This window comes from Rhipicephalus microplus, chromosome X (genome assembly GCF_043290135.1).
Source record: "Rhipicephalus microplus isolate Deutch F79 chromosome X, USDA_Rmic, whole genome shotgun sequence".
NCBI classification, from domain to species: Eukaryota; Metazoa; Arthropoda; class Arachnida; order Ixodida; family Ixodidae; genus Rhipicephalus; species Rhipicephalus microplus.
The window spans coordinates 130,038,330-130,059,184 of record NC_134710.1 but is presented as its reverse complement, the minus strand read 5'-3'; the positions used below and the strand labels follow the sequence as shown (position 1 = coordinate 130,059,184).

The 20,855-nt window shown below is 43.2% G+C and overlaps 1 protein-coding gene across 7 annotated transcripts in view; it reads left to right on the top strand.

Annotated features, from left to right (window-relative positions):
- Positions 1–3,270: 3,270 nt before the first annotated feature.
- The window catches only part of Cpsf160 (cleavage and polyadenylation specificity factor subunit 1), a 129,087-nt gene continuing 111,502 nt past the window's right edge, over positions 3,271–20,855 (top strand). For 2 of the 7 annotated variants that reach the window (XR_012886975.1, XM_075877702.1), the window contains exons 1-6: positions 5,342–5,992; positions 6,263–6,439; positions 7,541–7,675; positions 15,823–15,903; positions 16,643–16,797; positions 19,507–19,650. Coding sequence is in view for 5 of the 7 variants with exons in the window: in XM_075877702.1 (XP_075733817.1) it covers positions 5,927–5,992; positions 6,263–6,439; positions 7,541–7,675; positions 15,823–15,903; positions 16,643–16,797; positions 19,507–19,650 (758 nt within the window). In the remaining 2 variants the exon portion in view is untranslated. The other 5 variants (XM_037427734.2, XM_037427735.2, XM_075877703.1 and 2 more) reach the window with 5 other exon arrangements.

The window sequence follows — 20,855 nt, the reverse complement described above, 5'->3', positions numbered from 1 at the left end:
CCGGTGCTATTTAATTTACTAATGAGCACCATCCCACGTAAACAGGATATAACAACTTATATTTATGGAGACGATATCGCATTTTTTGCAATGGCAGATAACATTCAGACCTTATATGAACGGCTGCAGACTTACCTTAATATATTGGAGAGCTGGCTCGATGGCAACAGCTTTTTACTTAATCCGAATTGTTTTCCCGCTGCAATACCCTGTGAACATCTCTCTGTCTTACCATCATGAGGATATACCACAGGTGGAATCTGTTAAATACCTTGGAGTAATTTATCACACATCGCTTAACTGGCGATTTCATATCGACTATATCGCCGGAAAAGGTGTGCGGGCCATTGGCATATTACGTAGGCCAAGTAACTACCGCATAGGTATGAGAAGAGACACATTATTAATGATATATCGCATGTATGTTCGTCCCATTTTGGAATTTGGTTGTGTGCTTTTCTCTGGAGTTCCAGCTTACAAGTTGCGGCCTCTAATTCTTCTGGAAAGAGAAGCTTTGCGCTTATGCCTTGGCCTTCCCAAAACAGTCGCCAACAATGTGTTATATCTCGAATCGAGGGTCCCTCCACTTTCTTGTCGAATTCGCCTTCTGACTGTTCAGACATTCTTAAGAATTTATGAATCACCATTACGACATTCAGAAACAGCCTTTATTTCCACCCCGGAATCATTTTTTGCTGCTAGATGGCCGCGATTTCACACGCCACAAATTATATTTGTGCAAAATTTACTGGAGCCTCTAAACGTACGTATATGCGACATCATGCCGAGTCGTTATAATTCAGCCCCGGTGGAAATTTAATTCGACGACATTTTTCCTAATAATGCCAAATTACTTCCCCATAATATTTTGGATGGGTTACTCCAAGATCACCTGCGCCGTATTACAACGAACGTTATTATTGCTACAGACGCATCGCAATACGACGAAAAGTCAGGGGTTGGTATTTTCAGCCCGATTTTAAATTGGATTTATTCCCTTCGACTACCCGATTTCATACCCGTTTTTGTGGCAGAGTTTCTGGCAGTAGTGCTCGCCTTACGCAAGTTAGATACAGCAATTACATCAGCTGTCATAATAACAGATTCCCTATCGGCACTTTCTGTTGGTGCTGATAATCACGTAACAAAGGCGTTCCGTGCACTAGTACCTGCGCATTTAAGAAAAGTGCGATTAGTTTGGGTGCCTGGACATAAAGGTTTGTTTCTTAATGAAATAGCAGATTCCTTAGCTAAGTCGTCAACCAGCGAACCAATTCTACCGCTCTGTCCATCATCCGCTTATGTGACTGCCGCTCGATTCCGCAGACGTACGCTTATGCAAGTCTTTAAAGGTTCAGCACTAACAAACTCTACAGAATATCGCCATTTATTATATCCCTGGCGAAGAGACTTTTGCCGCACTCGAAAACAAGAAGTAGCTATCACAAGGCTGCGTTGCCGGGTACCAAATCTAAATTTCTACAAACACAGGTCTGCTCAGGCACCTTCGCCACTGTGTGCATTCTGTGATGAACTGGAAACAATAGACCATTTCTTTTTGACCTGCAGGCGGTTTAACACATTACGAAAAACCCTATTAGAAATACCTTTGCGTGGCATTGGTATGGACTTATCTCTGCCTGTCATTTCGTCTTTTGGAGCTTCCATTTCTGGTTTCTGTAATGGCACAGTATGCGCGGCCGTCCGGGACTATATTGATGAAACTAATAGGTTGACTAATTAACCAGTTTCATTATCTTAACATGTTCACATAATTATATACGTATAAAATCAGATTATTGCTCTATTCTAAGAATAAATTTGTTTATGTAAATATTTGTATGCATTACATTAAGCACCACACTTGCCTATAGGCTATCGGTAATCTTTCTGTTATACCTCCATCATTCTAAATCTGAACAGTAAATTTTAAAGCCACTCGATTCTTGGCCAATCCCCCACAGTGGGTATGCGCCACTAACAATAGGAGAACAACAACAACAACAACCCGGAGGTTCGTAATTATGCCAGTAAAGTCGGCGTCGGTGGAGCTTGTGTGCGTGGCAGCCCGTTGAGTTTGCGCCGGCGCCTCTTTGTTTTCGCCCCTCTTTTGTCCGACGCGCACTGGTTCCAACGGATATCCCAAAGGCCACGATTTCATTAGAACGAAAGCAGCGAAGACCACCCGAAAGTGCGTGGGAACACGTCTCCAGTGTGATTCACGCGCTCTAGTAGCTACGGAGAACGGAGACCAGGATCGCGTTGGGGCGAAAGTTAGCCAAAGGAATGCGTGAGAAAAGGTCTGGCGTCGACACAGCCGCCAAGGACGGCAGGGAAAGCCAGCCAAATGCGAGGGAAGATGTCTCCGGGATAAGTGGCTAGTCATTAGAGGAAAATAAAGAGAAGGCGCTTGTTTCTGTCTTCCTTATCTGGAACAGAGCTCAGCGCCAACCGCCAACTGTACAGGAAGATGTAACTGTACAGGAAGATGAAAAGCAAGATTAGATCACAGTCTTAATAAGGGCCTGTGGACCGCAAATGCATCGTCCGTTGTCATAAGAAGCAACACCGCATAACTGTCACTAACCTGCAAGGCAATCATTGAACGAATTCTTGAGCACAGTCGTTATCTTCTATGATGGCTTTTCAGCATAATTTTGACGGACGCTGCAAATTCGGAGTACGTATACGCGCGCTCGTTTCGTGGTTTCTAGTTCAGACACCTGGTTTCAACCACCACCGGGGAAAAATCGCGTAGCTAACAATGCGGCACAAAGAATGGATGCTGTCGAACACCTGCAGTGCGCCACAGTTAGGTGCGAGGCCCATGAAAACGCGCACACCGCCGCTGGACCGCCTGAACGGTGCCGCACCGCACTACATCAATAATAACAAAACGCCGCCATTGTGCCTAGTGTATATGGCCGCGCGTGACGTAATTTCTGCCACATTTTTTACGCCCTGCGCCGGTTGGGCATGCCTACAGTGTACTAGAATAGAGGCATGCCCTCTCCCACGGAGGAAGGAAAAAGGTTTTCCTTCCTCCGTGCCCTCTCCTTACTTTTCCTTTCTCCGTGATATTGAGTAACTCTATGCCTGGATGTACGGCCGCCGATGGATGGATAGATATGGCTGTACCCTTTAGATCGGGTAGTGGCTAGCGCCACTAAGCCGTAGCGGCACTGCTCGCGCCGCAGCGGCACGGCAGCGCCACAGCGCGGGAGTTCACCGCGGACGGCCCTTGTTTCACCCACGTATTCGTGCGGCGCTTTGAGCACTGACCTTATTCGAAGTTACTCTTACTGGAGAGAACGTTTTGGACTGTTGTCGTGCCGGTTGTGCGGTCCTTGTGTTCTACTGTGCGACATGTTGCCGGCTGCCGCCACAGCCGGCTTAGTAGAGTGACGATTTGAAGTTTAATTTGGAGGTTATCATTCATTGCACTGACATCATGGAAGCTCTAAAGGTAAGGTCACTTACCTGTGTACATTGTTGCAGAAAGGCACGCAGCATAGTTGTCACGTTGAGCGGCATTTACATTCCATTGAAACACGCTCGCATTACGGTGAGACTGGTGCAGGATTACTTAGGGGCGGGGGTTGATCTAAGCTGGAACTAGAGCGGTAATAGAGTTCTATACTAAATCGGCTTTCCACGGTTGCTAACTCGATTTTATAAAAAGCAGCGCCAAGGTTCTGTTTGTCGTTGCATAAGTTGTGGCCAAATTTGAGAGGTCAGTGTTGCGATTTGGCGGAGAAATTCGCTCCTGTAGTTGTGGCTTCTCCGTGAGGGTCTGATGTCCGAAGTGCATTTCGCAAGTGCACGAGTGACTCTTGCCGAATCCGACAAGGGACCCTGGCCGTTTTAATTGACGAAATTAACTGCGCCTTGCAGACGTTGGGACGAGTTTTCTTGCTGTGTGTGCTGCTGTACAATTAAGTGATCGTGTCTCTGGGTTAGGGAAGCAACGACGTGTCGTCCGCCGATCATTTCGCGAGTGCGTGTGCGATGAACTTGTTCGCGAGTGCATGAATGGCGCTGGCCGTTTTAATTAACGGAATAAACCGCGTCTTGCAGAAGTCGGAATAAGGGCCAAACCTCATAAGCGCGAAAATGCACGCGACAGCGACGAGCGATGCGACGTAGATCGTCTTCGCGCGATCAGTCGCTAGCGCAGGCAAACCTCATTCACGCGACGGCTTCGGCAAGCGAACTTCACTGTTGCTGGCATGAGGCCGTCTACTCGCACCAAGACAACCGCGTAGTGAGCGGTATGTAATTTAAAAATAAGATATATTGTTGTGTAATGGAACGGAAAGTGTTTATGAATGCCTTGCAGCACTTTTTTATATGCACATGCGTAAACATTGCGTTATTTCTTGTTGCGCATACTTGAGCTTCATCGATTTATCAAGTCCCGGATCACTCGCGAACGGCCCGCGGACGTCTCGGCTCACGGGTGGCTACGTCACATGCACGTGATCTAAAGGTCCCGAGCCAGCCCGAGCGGCCTCGGGCCATCTGCGCGCTTGATGCTGAGTCCGCTGTGGCGTCTGCTATGCCGTCTGTTCCCTCCATAGCTGCAACACAGGCCACAACGCTGACTCATTTGCAACCTAAACAGCAGTTAGGTAGTGAATTATACCTATTTCTGTTGTGATGCAACTTACTGTAAGTGAACTACTCGAGCGCGTGCGCATCGTAGACCGCCGCGGTCGTTCCACCGCTGTTTCTCTTAGCGAGTATAACGCGTGTTTGCCCGACCTTCGGGTTTACGCACATGCTCGACGTGGCTCAGAACGCCGATGACGAAAGGTGGGTGCGCTAACAATGCGAAATCCAGGAACATGCGAGAAGTGGACAGAAAAGCAAAGAGAGCAAGAGCGCATCGAAAATTTCCTGTGTCTAACTTAAGATGGCCGCACAGCATGCGCACCGCGCTGTCGTCTGCAAAAAAAAAAAAAAAAAAAAAAGTTCGGGCGGTCTCGGGCCGCAGGCCGCCAGGCACGCGAAAAACGAACATGCGTCCGAGAGATCCCGGACCAGCACTTCCGGGCGATGAGCGACGGTTTCCAAGTCTGGAGAACTGAGCGATCGCGCGAAAACGAGCACGCGACACGTCGCGCGAACGCCCTGTTTCGTCGCTCATAGCATCGCTCGTCGCCGTCGCGTGCATTTTCGTGCTTATGAGGTTTGCTCTTAAACCGCGGAATAACGGAGTAAACCGCGCCTTGCAGCTGTTTTTATTTATTTATTTTTTATTTGTCGCAAAAAATATACACGCATTGAGGTTTCACAGCTGATCGTGCCGCGCGCCACGACTGGGACTAGCTAGGGGAGGGGGGGGGGGCAGCGCACTACCTGCTGCGACTCTATTCAGTTTTCCCCGTCGTCCCTAATACTGAGACGCGATCTTTTAATTGCACAGCTGCGCACACAGCAAGAGAACGCACCCAGACGTCTGCAAAGCGCGGTTCATTCCGTTAATTAAAACGACCTCTTAATTGCACAGCAGCACACACAGCAAGAGAACGCGTCCCAACGTCTGCAAGGCGCGGTTCATTTCGTTAATTAAAACGGCCAGCGTCGCTCATGCACTCGCAAAATGCACTGCGAACGACACTAAAGCCTCACGGAGAAGCCATAACTACAGGAGCCAATTTCTCAGCCAAATTGCAACACTGACCCCTCAGGTCTGGCAACAACTTATGCAACGCCAAACGGAACCTTGCCGCCAGAAAGTTGGTTGGAGATTTCATCCCCTTCTCCCAAAATTTATTGCGTACCTGTCTGATTTGAATGTGCGCACTCGCAAACACACGCACGACGTACAAAGGATACCACCCACCCGCCCATAAACCTTTCCCGACAATCATTTCTGGCTGCGCCTTTGGCCTCTTTCGGGTCCTGAAAAGCATGCTGTGCAATGGCACGTTGTGAACACCTGGAACGTCACTGGCAGCACACGTCCCACTGGATTTGCAGTGTAAAAGTTCGTAGACATTTTGCGGCTTCCTCTTTCTTCTCTTGTAGTTATGGTTACATGGATGATCGACAATGTCATTCTTTTCATTTTTACATCTTCATTACTTTACTGCATAGGAATTTTGAAACTGTGGTTGTTTAATGTGCATTGCCGTGTAGCCCAGTCAATCTTAAAACATCCAACAGAATAAGTTGGATAATTTTTTTTATATGGCAGTTGTTTGCAACAGCCCACCACTTACAGTGGGTGCCATTTCTTTTGCCATTTATTCAACAGCATTTCGAAGAGCGGGTGAAGATGTCAACCAGCATGTATGCTGTGTTCAAACAAACTCATCCACCTACGGGCGTCGAGCATTCAGTGTACTGCAACTTCTACAACCTTCGTGAAAGAAGCCTTGTCGTTGCTGGTTCTTCAATTCTAAAAGTATTTCGCCTTGTTCCTGAAAATGACGTGAGTTCAATTTCTTTCTGTGTGTGGGTGTTTATTTCATTCCGTGTGTGGGTGTTTGGTAGTGTGAGTTTAGCACTTTTATTCTTCATTCAGTCCTGGCAGCAGTTCACTTTTGCACACCCTGAAACGATTGGTTCTTTGAAAGCACCTTGAATGTGATCTTGATGCACACACACTTTTGTTACAGCATGTCAAGTGTAATTGAGTTTAGCTGTTCATAGTTTTTGCCACAATGTTTTGCCTAGAATTGAGTGGTAGTGTAGTGTGAGTGCCCTCCTATGGCGGTCAGTCGCAACACGCAGCAGGAGGCATGGCCTTTGAGATAGCGTACTGGCAGGAGGCTCCCAATAGAAAATAGAGCGACGTACCAGACATCCGAATGTCTCAAGTTCGGTCCTGGCCGTGTGGCGGTCGCATTTCTGGAGAGTGGAAATGGTAGAGGCCCTTGTACTGAGTGATGGCAGTGCAAGTTAAAGAACACCGGATGGTCAAAATTTCTGGAGCCTTCAGGCAACCTTCTCTTGCATTCGTGTCTGTGCATCATGCTTTCTTTTCTAATCACACCCTACCAGTTATCTCAACTTTCATTAGACTATTCTTTGTTGTGGCCATGGGGATACAGTGGTGAAGGTGTTTATCAGCGCCTGGTCGTGGCATTTGCATGTCAGTAGAGGCGAATCGCTAGTGGCTGGTGTTATTAGATTTGGATGATTTAGGTTAAAGAACTCTTCACTCAGACCCAACTAGAGACAAAAGCCCCATCCAGGTGTGGCGTCGCCATGTCATCGTGATCCTCTGGCAGGCTACTTTCGCGCTGCACTCATGAGACGAATCGTAAAGCAGGGTGTCTCAAAGTGACCGTGGCACCATTGGCTGGAGGGGGCTCCTTTGATGGCGAAGCTGCTTTTTTCATGAGTTTTTCATGAAATTCCTGGCACCCTTTACTATGGGGTCTTTTGTAATCATCTTATGGTAGTTTTGGAACATGAAACTCTAGCAGTTATTATTGTTATGCAGTGTTTATCTTGCTATGTTTCCAAACCCTGAGCCTACACAGAAATATGATCCTCACTGTATTGTGCTATTTGTTTCTTGTTCCAGTATGCTGAACAAAAGCATAGAGTGAAGTTGGAGCATACACACACGTTTAATTTGTTCGGTAATGTTATCTGTGTGGAAGCTGTTCGCTTGTCGACTGCAAGGGACACACTACTACTGTGCTTTCGGGACGCCAAGGTCAGTTGTATGCATCTTTTTGAGTAAACATTGTTGGTTTAAATTGGATTGTGGTATGTGACTTCTTCTTGTGAAGAAGTAAGCTGCAGTGATCATGAATGCAAGGTACGTCCACTATTTGCTCGCACAATAAAATATTTACACTCTCCTTTGGTTTTATCAATAAACGAGGGGAACCCCCTTCTGCGTACCGTTGCAAAACATTAAAAAAATAACTAGTTTCCAATCAGCTCTACTATCTTAACTAAGTGCACAGTTCTGCTATACTAGGTGAATTGTCGGATTCCAAGTTTTCATTTATTCTATGTACATATTTTGCTAGATTGTACTCTGATATATTCATTGATCGCATATTTTAGTCTACTGAACCTTGTATTGCGAAAGAGTGGCTACTTGGGCTGGTTGGTATTGCATTTTTGAAAGAAATACACTTCCTAAGTGCGCAGGAAACGTTTTCAGAAGGAAAATAGAGCCTATCTCTTGGCTCTATCTTCCTTCTGAAAACATTCCCTGTGCACTAATTAACTATATTTCCTTTGAAAACCTTGTATTAGTGAACTGTGTTTGCCTTTTCTACATTGTGTTTGCATTATGTTTGCTTGTTATTACATTTTCGTTTTTCCTTTCTTGTTTTTTTTTTATTAAACTTTTTTATTTGTTGTACCATGTATTGTATTCCCCCCTATGTAATGTCCATTTTCGGGCCCTTAGGGTCAATGAATGAAATCAAATGTGAGTGCTTGGGCACAAGGCTCATGTGTACGACTGTCATGGTCCAAAACATTGTTTTTGGCAATATGCAAAGTTCTATGTGCATGTACTGACACTGAAGCCGAAGTATGTTGATGTAGTTGTGCTTAAAACATGGGAGCAAGATATAACTTCATATGCACCAATCTAGTGTTTATTATGCTCAGTGCTGCATGTGTCCAGAGGTGCCACCTGAAAGCCTTCTTGAAACTTGAATGAACTTGTTTGTGGGCATTCGTGTTTTGAGTACATGGACATGCTGCTACCTCAACTAAGATACCATGCTAGATAGTTGATCGGTATGAGAACATGACTGACCAGCCAGTTTTTGTTCGTTGGGCTGGGCAGGCACTGTTCGGGGATGAGGCAACCAAGAGCCCCTAGCTGTGCTAACCCTTCCCCAAAATCCGCTAGCCTTAAGCATGAAAAATCTTTTGGTGAAGGGCAGTACAGGCATAAACAGGCACTTATTGTAATTCATCTAAAAACAAGCCTTAGTCCTTCAAGGGATGCTGAGCAAAAATTGCAAAAACGGACGAAACTTTGAAATTCTACTTGGAAGATGTGACTGTTCCGATAAATACATTTAATTTCTCGTATTTTTGAACAGTTGGGTGTATTTTTGATGGATTGTCAGCGCACGGCGGTTGCCTGTGAATGCGAGCCGTGATGTCACTATTGCTGAGGCACATACAGGGTACATACGTTCCTCTCCTCTTTCTTTTTTTTCTACCTCCTTTCTTCCCGCTCTCCCCCTTCCACAAAAGCGCTCAATGCTTTATCCCAGCCGGGAGCATTGTTCGCTACCGGTGCTATTCATTCTGGTTCAGGGAACCGTAGGGGAAGATGAGCGAATCGACAGCTGCAAGCGGTGAATGGCATTGTTTGCTTGCTCGTTTCGGTCGTTTGCGACATCACCAAACGCCACATTCTCTAGATCACCGCATGGCCGACGCTGCAGTTTGTGAAAAATGCACTGAATTCACCATATTCCTGTAGCTTCTGCCTGGAATGAAGGTTGTCTCAATCGATTTCAGGAGTCAGTCTTTCAATTTGGTTGAATATATTAGTGCCAAAAATTTTGTTCAGTATTCCTTTAAAGGGACCGACTAATGATTTTTCTCAACACACTTTTATATATGCTACACAAAGTTCACTCTTCATAGTGTTTGTAGCGGTAGTAGTTAATCTCAAAAAGCAAGTAGTTATTTTAAAAGCGATATTTTTCAATCTGACAGGACAGCGATGTACCTTTCCTCCACCAATGCTGAGAATTTATTGGGATGTTGCCAGCCCTTTTTGCACTTTGTGAGAGCTGTCGCCGAGCTGCTTTTGCAGGAGTTCTCGTAACTGCTTAACCACGTTTATTTCAACCAAGCATTTCTGAAAATAATAAGCTGTTACAATTAAATGATGAGGCATTATTTTTCTTTCCTGTATTTATACCTTGTTGTGTGCGCCGAAGGTTGTGCCTGTGTCATGGGTGGCCTGTCCTGACACCGTTACTCTTTCCATACATGATCCAAGCCATGTCACCAATGCATATGCACAGCCGTGCCGATTGGAACAGCACATCATTTCCGATATAAAGTGCAGGTAGCAATACTATGTTCCCCCAAAATCTTAGCGATCTCAAAACCGCATGCCCGGTTGCATGAGCGCATTGAAAAGTTGATCAAGATGCGCCGACAGGCATGTGATCATTATGTCATGCGAAGGCAACTCCACTTAAATGCATACTACTAACGCAGGGCTATATGTATATTTTTTATGGAGTAAGATTTTAGAGATGTGCAAATCTTCGAAATTTAAAATATTAGATTCGATCTACACTTGTATTTTACTATTCAAAGCGTTCGAACTTCCCAATGACAAATAAATTTAACCTCGTTATCCTGTCATATTGTGTCTAAGGTGCTTTTCAGGCTCCACTGCAGTCAAACCTTTCAAAGACAAAAATACAATTTAAGGGGGGAGGTGGCGTTGAAAAAAAAACTTTTTTGTTTGTTGACCTAGAGCGATGAAATTGGGCATGCATTCTCATAAGTGTCTTGAAGAGGGAAATATGCAGTTTCATCATGATACCTTGAGTAGTTCTCAAGTTACATCGTGCTACATGGTTCGACTTATATGGTCTGCTCCTGGAAAGCCTAGCGCTGTAAGAAAATTTGCCAGGAAGCTGCAAATAATGGTGTTGATCTTTACTCAAAAGAAGACTATTCGGTATGACAACCTCAAAATTTTTAATCACTTCTATTCTTTTATAGAGATCATCATGGCTATCTACACACATTGTCAGAAATAGTGTCATGTACAAGTCATCTTCTAGAAAAAAAACTGAGAAACAAGAAGTCTAAGATTGTCAGACCATCAAGAAATGTTTTGGGATTCAGAAAAAAAAAAACTGCATAAAAATCCGTCCAGTCATTCCCGTGCTACACTTTCCATCAGTAATGCACAATGTCCAAAACACACTTGTGAGAAAAAGCCTGTCGAAGTTTTAGACAGGCTTTTTTCGATGAGCTTCTTGTTTCTCATTGGATATTGATGAACTTGGCATAGACTCTAAGGCCCGTATTCACAAACGCTCCTTCACTCAAGGGCTCCCCTCGACTTGACGAAGTCAAGGTGGAGCGTGCTCCTCCACTCAAGGGGCCGCTGCGTTTCATGAACGCTCCTCCACACTTCCTTCGCCAAGGGAGGCCTTGGAAATGCTCCCTTCACTTGAGTGAACTGCATGCGCCGAGAAAAGCGCCTGATAACGAGAGTATTCGCAATTGTGGTCAAGAATTGCCTATCTATGTACATTAAGAGAACGCCTTTTCTAGTTATTCTTTTTTCTAAATTGACATTAAAGCAAAATATGTGCATTTAGAGTGGTAGTGTTGTTTCCCTAAGCCTTGTGCTGATAGAGTTAGCGAAACCCTCCTTCAAGTCTGGCAACAGTCGAACCCAGGCAGCTGAATGAACAGCTGAGGGCATTTCGTCTGCTGCTGAACGTGTCTACCTGCTTAGTTTATTTTGTCTTGTATGCGTCTAATAATTGCAGTTTATATTTACGGTAGTGTTTGCGTGTGTGTCGTTTGAGAGCCTACTTTCGCCGGGGTGACTAACGAACTACGTGAGTGATGACAGGAAGCGCAATAGATGGTTTGTTGCTTTGTTTACTTTCGCTTTACTGAGAGCCTTCTGATCACTAATGTAGCCACCGAATGTATAACGCAGTGGAATGAGTATTTTTTACTATATATCACAGTATGTTGGCGTGCTTTTAGCATTCACCACCGCATTATATATAAGGATCACTCGTACGTAAATTCGTTCTCGCTACGGGAGTACGTGCACAGTTCCTAATTTCAGGGGCCTGTGCTATGTTTATTTTTCTTATTTTCTGCGAATTTCACCGTGGCGCTTTCGTAGTTATTCCTCTGCGTATAATAGGAAATTTGAAAGATATTGCTTGCAACTGATATTCAAGGTTATACCAGGGTAGCGTTAAAAACTAGGCATGTTATACTCGTGGCTGAGCGTTCGAATTGGACTGCTACGCAAGTTAAGAAAAGCGATCGTGTGCCTTTCTGTGACTATTGGCGAAAAATACATTTTAAAGTTGTTTTCTTCATTTAGTAACATATATAGTCGGTTAACAGGGACTGGTGTGTGTGTGTGTGTCAACTTTAACATTTTAAACTTCCAAGGAATAAGTTATTGTTTTTGCATTGTTTTTCTATTTGCCCTGCATTTTTGGATGTGTCTAATTTGACAGATTCGCATAGAAGTAAGCTTTAAATTTGTGTAGCTTCCGTCTCCAAGTTCACACAGTGGCAACGTCTTAAATTTTTTTCCCGTTTCCTTCATCTGCATGCTCAGAAGCACAATCGTTAGTGCATGAATGACCTTCGCACTAATGTTTTGGATTTTATTTGCAATATAACTACTGGAAATACCTGTTGAAAAGGATCGTGGTGTCTGTGCTGCATTCCAAAGCCCCGGCACAACATAAATTATAGGGGATGTTTTAATTTTTTGGAAATCATAAAATTGAAGCCGCGTCTGACTTTTGGCGCTGTTCTGTTTTAAAAACTATCCTGTGGGTTCTCTCAACCTTCGAGAAAGTGTCGTCAAGAGCAGCGTATATTATTCTGCTGATTTATTGAAGACCAGTGCAAAAAAAGCGGTGAAAAATGCTCAAGAGTATTGCAGTCATCGCGGATACATCTGGTCAGAACCCTGTAAATAAAATATCCGCTATTGCTGCATCATTAGCAAGTCTACCAGTTAGAACCACGCCATCTCAGTTCCGTGGAAGAGGAGTGGTGCTGCTTTATATAAAACAAGTTTAATTTTCCTAGAACTGCTTTCCTGTAGAATCGGAGAAGTGGTTTTTGCAGTCCTGCCTCATAATGAAAAGACAAACACGACAATAATTATGTATTGATAAATGAACAAAACAGAAGTTGTGAATGGCAAATGGACCTTTATTACATGTGGCTGATGAGGAGCAACGTGGCAAACATAAGAATGCAAAAGAAAAGTGTTCATCAATCAAACATATGCAACCTACACACTGTAAAGATAAAGTACGAGCTCGGAGGACATCATAAATAAGATTAAGGAAGTAGACACCATAGCGCGCCTAATGCAGTGTAGCTGCACGTATTCACTGCTGTTTTTGTGCTTTTGTATACAGTTGTGCAAACTCTGCAATGCATTGATAATACGGCAGATTCTAGGAGGCCTTTTCTCTGTGTTCTTCTGTCGGCAGCTGGTCCCCTGCACAAAAGAGGCAAGAAATAATATTAGAAAAAATTATAAGCTTGGATACAAAAGCCGCATTTTTCTTTAATTCTAGCTGTGCACACATTCATTAGTATGTCTCGCGTTCAAGAACAGACATGGTTGAAGTATTGAGCTTTGACTATTTTGACACATGTTTGGCTCAGGCACTTGGGCAGCTGACCAGGCATATGGCTATATAATTTTATTATCTAATTGCACGAATCAGTGCCATAGCCAGCAATTATTTTTCGGGAGGTAGGAATGGGGTTAAATTAAAAAAAAACAATCTCATTATGTATCTGCTGTATTTATATTTCATACGTTTGCGTTTTCATACGACACTCGACGCACTTTTGCGTACCTGCAGGTTTCACAGAGCATGATCATCTGCTTGATCCCCTAAATGTGTACTTGGTTGTTCATTGGTATTGTGAGCTGCATAGACACTGTATAAAGAAGCTATGTTTCACGCATAGTACCTACAGCAGCACACTCATTGTGCAAGTGACGCGAGTCGGTTCGGTCGGTCCGCTTCTTGAGGCGGGTAATTTGAAGTGCGCTAATCCGATGTGGACCACTGAAACGTAATTTTATTTCAAAACAGGCCCTTCCTTGGCACAAAAGTAACACTACGAGGTTTCCGAACAGCTATTCCAACAATCAACGTCGACTTTAGTGTCTCTTTAAGGCTGTTGGGCTATGGAATGCCAACTAGCTGGAACCCATAAATTGTTGACTTAGCCAAAACTTTGGGCATATATGAAGACCATCACTTTTGGAAATGTGGCCATTATATTGCTTTAGGTGCACACAGATTGGCTGAATGAGGAAGCGGGAAGTGGTCCCTTCAGTCATTGTATGCTTGAGATTTCGGCGACAGTGTCTCTTTTAGTACAGTGTATCTGAAAGCGACTGTGTCACAGAAATGTTATTTAATATGCATACCTTAAATGTCACTGAAAGGTCATTTAATATCATATGCATAACTTCAAAAAAATCTATACTTCATTTTTTTTCATGCTGTGTTTCTGTCTTTGCAAAAGATAAGGATATGTGGTACTGTTAAAATGCTTTGAGTGGATGTTTGAATAATTTCTCATTCTGTGTTTTAGTATGGGCCAGTAAATAGGTTCAGACTTTTTTTTTTTACACCCTCCAGAAAAGCTCACTAATTCGCACACTAGGCAATCATATTTTGTGAGTATTGCAGTGCTGTGTACTATGCAGACCCTCCATATCGAAAAACAATTCCTGCTCTTTCGTATCCTCCTCAGTCCCAAGAATGTGCCAATGAAAAACGGTTTTGCAAAAGTGTATTATTTGACTTCCTGCCCTTGAAAACAAACACAGAAAAGTTATGAATTTGAAAAATTGAACGGTTGTGTCAAAATGTGATGGTACTCATTTGCATACTCCTGATCTTTTGAAGTCTCTAAGATTGAGTGCAACAAAATTATCAGATCGAAATAACTTTCAATATGGTCTACAAGGCATCCATAGTTAAAGGAATGCACTATAGACGGTGTCATTCACGCTACAATTAAGAAAAAAAAAAAAAGCTTTCACTTATCATGAGGAAATAGCAGAGTGCTAAGGCAGTACTCGGTCATTTTCGTTCTCTCATTTTGCAAATATGACTAGACACACGGTGCCACTTCTCACGACTTCGTGAAAGCAACTCATTCTTATTGCTCCAAGGCAAATTTGGACACGCAGATATTGAATTGGGATGATATGTAGCCTTTAAAACAACGGTACCCAATTGGGTACCCAGGGAAACTATCAGGAAAAGCAGTGCTGCCAGAACAAAAGCCGAAAGCCTCCGAGAGGAAGAGGCATCTCGCTACCTTACTGCTAGAAGAAGAGTGCTCCTCACATCGCTCATCCTTCTGGGCTGCTATGACGTGTGTGTTTGTGGGGGAAACCTTGCTCGGTTGTTGGCTGCGCATTGATGACGTATCGCTGATGTCGTGTCAGGTTGACAAAGTTGATGTAGTCGCAACAAAGGGCTATTATGCCTACCCTCCCCGGCTGCGAGAAAAAAAGTTGGAAGAACGAGTAAGAAATTAAAACGAGCCGAAGTGGGTCCTTCCAAACCCAGTAGCTACCTTAATACCGCACTTATTCGCAAAGTTGTTCACATTGTACAAGTGCGCAGTTATTTCTCCAGCATGAATTTCGGACCACGAGGTTGTTTACCGAACTTTAATTGTTTGTTACATCAGACATTTCCTGTATAGTCAGCTATTGCATCATGACTCTGGTAAGTTTCGAAGGTTTTAGAGCTTGGAGATAGCCATTCTTATTTATTAATTCCATTCACAGTGTGTTCTGAAATTGCTAGATATAATGATGGGGGGGCTGCTTAGAAATGCCTCTAAAATGAAAGGAGGCTTGCATGTCTACTTCTTCAACATTGTTCCTCTCAAGGGAAAGTTCAAACTAAATCAACAGGCTAAAACCCCAAATTATTAATCATATTCCACAAAAAGAAATGTGAGTAGAATGACATGACATGTGGCATAAATTTTAACACCTCTTAACACCACATTCAGCCCATCAAGGGCAAATGAAGCAGACATGGAATGAATTATTCTTTTTTATATGTGTAATTGCAGATATCTCTGGTAGAATATGATCCTAGCACTCATGACTTGAAGACTGTTTACATCAAGTCCTTTGAAAAAGAAGAATTCAAGGTTAGTATTTTATAGTGGTAGTGTTCCAGATAGTATTATGGAATTTTGTTTTAATGAATGAGTATTGTTGACTGTCTTTATGTATAGGTGATTTATTTTTCAGCTTATTAGCATAGAAAGTCTTTTTGCTGAAAAAGTTTCGTTGGAAAATTGATTATTGGAAAATTGATTGAATTGAAAGCGATGACAATATGTGAAATTCTAATAAACAGTGTCTTCCATGTGCAGAATTTCGCTACAAAGCAGTACTGAAAGGAAAATGAATGTTCCAAGGGTATGCAATGGGTGCCGTGTCATGGCTATTACCTTTTTCAATTCAAATCACTACATTGTGGTGTATGTACAAGATCGCAATTATTCTTTTCCACCATGAAGTAGTGTATTGCACATCAAAGTTCAATGAGGCTAATATATTTATTACCTGATTCATGTTTTGGGCCAAATCTCAGATTGAAGTAAAACTACTTGGTGTCTACACTTTGCAAAAAAAGTATTAATTGGTTGCATCGTGGAATGATTTATTTTTATACCACTGAGACGTATAATACATTTAGTAGTAATTTTTGGACTGTTGGTCATCTGAAAAAAAAAGGGGGGGGGGGGGGGCATTTTTTGAATAGTGCGGCCTGAAGAAAAGGGGTTCATGCCCAAAGATTTTAATATTCACCATGCAGAAAAAAAAGGTAATATCACTTACCTTCAATCATGAGCCCCATTTGGCTTTCTTGTGTATCTGTAGGCTGGTTATGTGCAGACTGCACAGTTGCCCATGATTCGTGTGGACCCATGCAATCGTTGTGCAGCCATGTTGATCTTCAGCCGGACCATTGCGATAATTCCTTTCCGGAAGGATGCAACAACTGATGAACCAGAGTCTGGCATAACCTTTGGAAAGTGAGTCTCTCAGGTCTTGGGTTTGAAATGTCCAAACCCAGCTTTGTATTGTAGAAGTTATCTTGTATAGGGGTGTGCTAATAGTGATTTAGAGCTGAATTGAATGTGAGTTGCATACTGTTCAAATATTAAGGCAACCATTTGCAAAACATCCCTAGATGTCCACATTTTATTCAAAGCTAATATTCAGAGACTTCAAAAAGGGGCCCTCAAACCCTATTCAACCCCCCACGTTTTACTTGTGGGTTGCGTAGACTGAAGTACGGACAGATTGGTGCACCAAGAATGGCAGCAATTGAAGCATGTAGCCCGAAGTCGTTCAGTTTAGGAAATTTTAAATAGAAAAAAAAGATACCTGCCTTCAACTCCATTCTCGTGGGGCACATGTTCACTCGCCAGTGACAATGAAACTCTCCACTAATGGAATGAGTTGAAAGCTCCTACATGGTGGAAGCTGCACTGAATTTTTGCTTTTGCTGTTCAGTATATGGTTGATGCCATTGCCATAGCAACAAACAACATAACCACACTGTTTATGTTTATGTAGGCCCCGCCGCGGTGGTCTAGTGGCTAAGGTACTCGGCTGCTGACCCGCAGGTCGCGGGATCGAATCCTGGCTGTGGCGGCTGCATTTCTAATGGAGGTTGAAATGTTGTAGGCCCGTGTGCTCAGATTTGGGTGCACGTTGAAGAACCCCATGTGGTCGAAATTTTGGCAGCCCTCCACTACGGCGTCTCTGATAATCATATGGTGGCTTTGGGACGTTACACCCTACAAATCAATCAATCATTATTGTTTATGCAGTAAGTCTATTAGAAATGAGCTACCTTTCCTCATTAGAATGTGAGTGGGTACTGCTGCTTCAAAGCGAGGCTTTGTCCACCGTGAATAAATTGTGGAAAGGGAAAGTGGGAAACGACAAGGTTGGTGAAGCACGGGACTGTGCCCTAGCACCCGGGACTGTGTAAAGTTGGGTTGCAGATTGTTTATTAAGTCGCTGGAAGAACTGCAGGAGTGCGGCAACATCAATTCAACAAAAGTGATTTTTCACATTGCTTCAATAACAATCAAGAGTGTCCCATATGTGCGCAATGTGGCAATTCACAAAGTTACAGAAGCAAAATTAGGGAAAAGAAAGATGCCTTTTATTTGGACACCTGACCTGCTCTAGCGAAAAAGTCAAGAGGCAAAATGGTAGCCAGCACCTCAGTCTTGCTTTGTAGTTGTAGTCATAGACAGAAGAGTTTTCATTTTCTTGAAGGGTGCCGGGACCTGTTTGCGTGTATATGTGCGTAAATGTAGGTCCTGTTAAATCGAACATTTCTTCCACTGTGAACAATGCTTCCACTGTGATGACTGGGGTTTGGTTTCTGGGTCGTACCGTACACCCAAGACTAATCATTAGTGATAATGGTGTTCATGAAGTTAGGGCCACTGCTTGTGAAATCCAGCATGCACTACGTGACTTCAACATGAAGTTGCTTTTGCTCCACCGTGAGCAGTTTCGGCACGAATTTTGCCACAACTCCCTTCATGGCCAAATCTTCAGTCATAACTGAAAGTGCAAAGAAAGGGGTGATACCCACCTTTTCCGCAATTTCCCGGATAGTCGCACGGCGGTCTCGCATCACCACAGTGTTCACTTCAGCAATGACCTGGTCATTTCGGCTTGTTGATGGCCGACCGGACCGTGGCTCGCTCTCCACTAACCTGTGGCCGTCCTTGAACCGGTTATACCGCTCCTCAATCTGTGTGCGGCTCATAGAGTTGTCACCGAAAGCAGTCTTGATCTTTTTAATGGTTTCCACTTGGCTGTCTCACTGTTTCTGGCAAAATTTGATGCAGTAGCGCTGCTCCAGTCGCTCCGTCTTTTTCCTTCCAATGAAAAAACGACCAGAGCACTGCGCACTACCTCACTCAAACCCTGCGTCTCAACGACTGACGCTATTAAGAGGCGGGGAAAAAATTCACTCATGTGCACAGAGGTTCAAGGTCGGCTGATGCAAGTGCGCTTGTTTCAAACCCATCAGGGGATTGCAAAAAAGAAAAAAAAGGTTGGATACTTTTTTAACAGACTTCATAACCCACGTCTATGAAAAACTTTTCTTATTTGTAAACAAGGCCTTTGTAGCGAGGCTGAAACATCATTCCTGCTTTTATTTAAACAATTGGTTGGGGCTTACCCATTTCTGCTGGGCATTTATTAGTTTGGGAACATCAACAGCTACAGTGACTATGGCTATGGCACTAGTGTACAGAGTTTACTGCATTTTATTAGTTAAAAATTTCAAGATGCCAATGCACTTTAATATAGGTGCATGCATGTGAAAGAACCACAGTTTGCTAAATACTAATCCTGAGTCCCCCACTATGGCATGCTCATAATCGCACCACAGTTTCAGCATGCAAAACCCCCGGACCTAATAAAAGATCAAGGGAAGGGGGACCATGATTACGGTTCAAATGTCTCCTTAATCTGTTGTCTTCGTTTGCAATATTTCTATGTTACATAGGAAGGTGCTTGCCATTTTATGTGAGAATATATATATATATATATATATATATATATATATATATATATATATATATATATATATATATATATGCATGCGTATTCCATGACTTTAGAGGAGTGCAGGGCCAATGGCAATTCACTTGTGGATAAGAAAGCAGAGCTCTGTGTTCTCCATTTTCTTTTACGAATTCCAGCAAGCCTTTTTTGTTGGACTGGTATCCAGTAGCACTTACTGAACTGGAGGAGAAGGTGAACAATATTATTGACATGCAGTTTCTGCATGGCTATTATGAGCCCACATTGCTCATCTTGTATGAACCTCTACGGACATGGCCAGGGTAAGTTCATGCCTGCTGTGCTAAGGAAGGTACTTATATTTCCCTTGTTTATTGTGTTTTGCTCACAGTACATCTTTTCATTTTTCCCATTCTAGCCGTCACATGTAAGGACACTATTCTGGCTTTTGCCTTTCACGTTTTGTCTGTGTTTATTGTTACTAGTCTGAAGTGTTTTAATGGTGCCTTTGCTAGGTCGACAAAGCCGTAGTCACCCTTATGGAGAGGGTCTTCTTACTTTTTATTCTTCCTCTTTTCTTCATCTTGACAAACTATTAAAAAAAAGGCTGCATTGTTCGATGATATTCTCTTCTGTCACTTTCAAGCAATCCACTCTGTTAGCTTTAACAGCCTAACATTCATGATGCTTTCCAGGGCCTACTGTCAATGTCTCCCTTATTGAGTGGTTCTAGGCATTGTCATATAACACATTCTAAATTGCTGAGCCTCATTATTGTTACTTATTGTCATTTATATTTTGCTGAAGTCTTCATGGCACAGTCATTTGGAGGGTAAATTTTGTTAGTACCCCAATTGAATGCCAGTTAATATGCACTCAGTCATTTAAAATTTATTATAATGCTTACTGTCACCAGGTTATTTAATGTTGCACTAACATTGTCTTGCACCAACGTCAATTAACACTGTCAGCTTGGTTTCTTCAGCTACTAGATTTAGGAAACAGAAGAGGAGAGGGAAAAGAGAAGAAAGGGTGTTAATCTAAAGGTGGTGCCCCTTAAAATTTCGTTATAATTGTCAAGGGATGGGCTGTGGGTACAGATGGTGTTGGCGCAAGATATCTGGGTCAGCTTGGAGAAGTGCCTGCGCTCCTTCCTGACAAGAGGTAGGCTACAATCTATTGATGGTGTGTGTGTTGCAGAGGACTAATTTGAATAGGTCCTATTAAGTAAAAAACATGGTTGATCTCATTAACTTCTCGCTGTATTGTAAATTGTTACAATACAAGTGCTACAATAGCTCTTGATGGGGCAATGCTTGTTGGCTGAGTATAGAATAATTTATAATGACAAGCATGAACTCAGCAGCAGGACATAGTGTCAGGAAAGCAATCATTGTTATATGTAGTAGACTCTCGGTAAACGAAACCTGAAGCCCCGCCGCGGTGGTCTAGTGGCTAACGTACTCGGCTGCTGAACCGCAGGTCGCAGGATCGAATCCTGGCTGCGGCGGCTGCATTTTCAATGGAG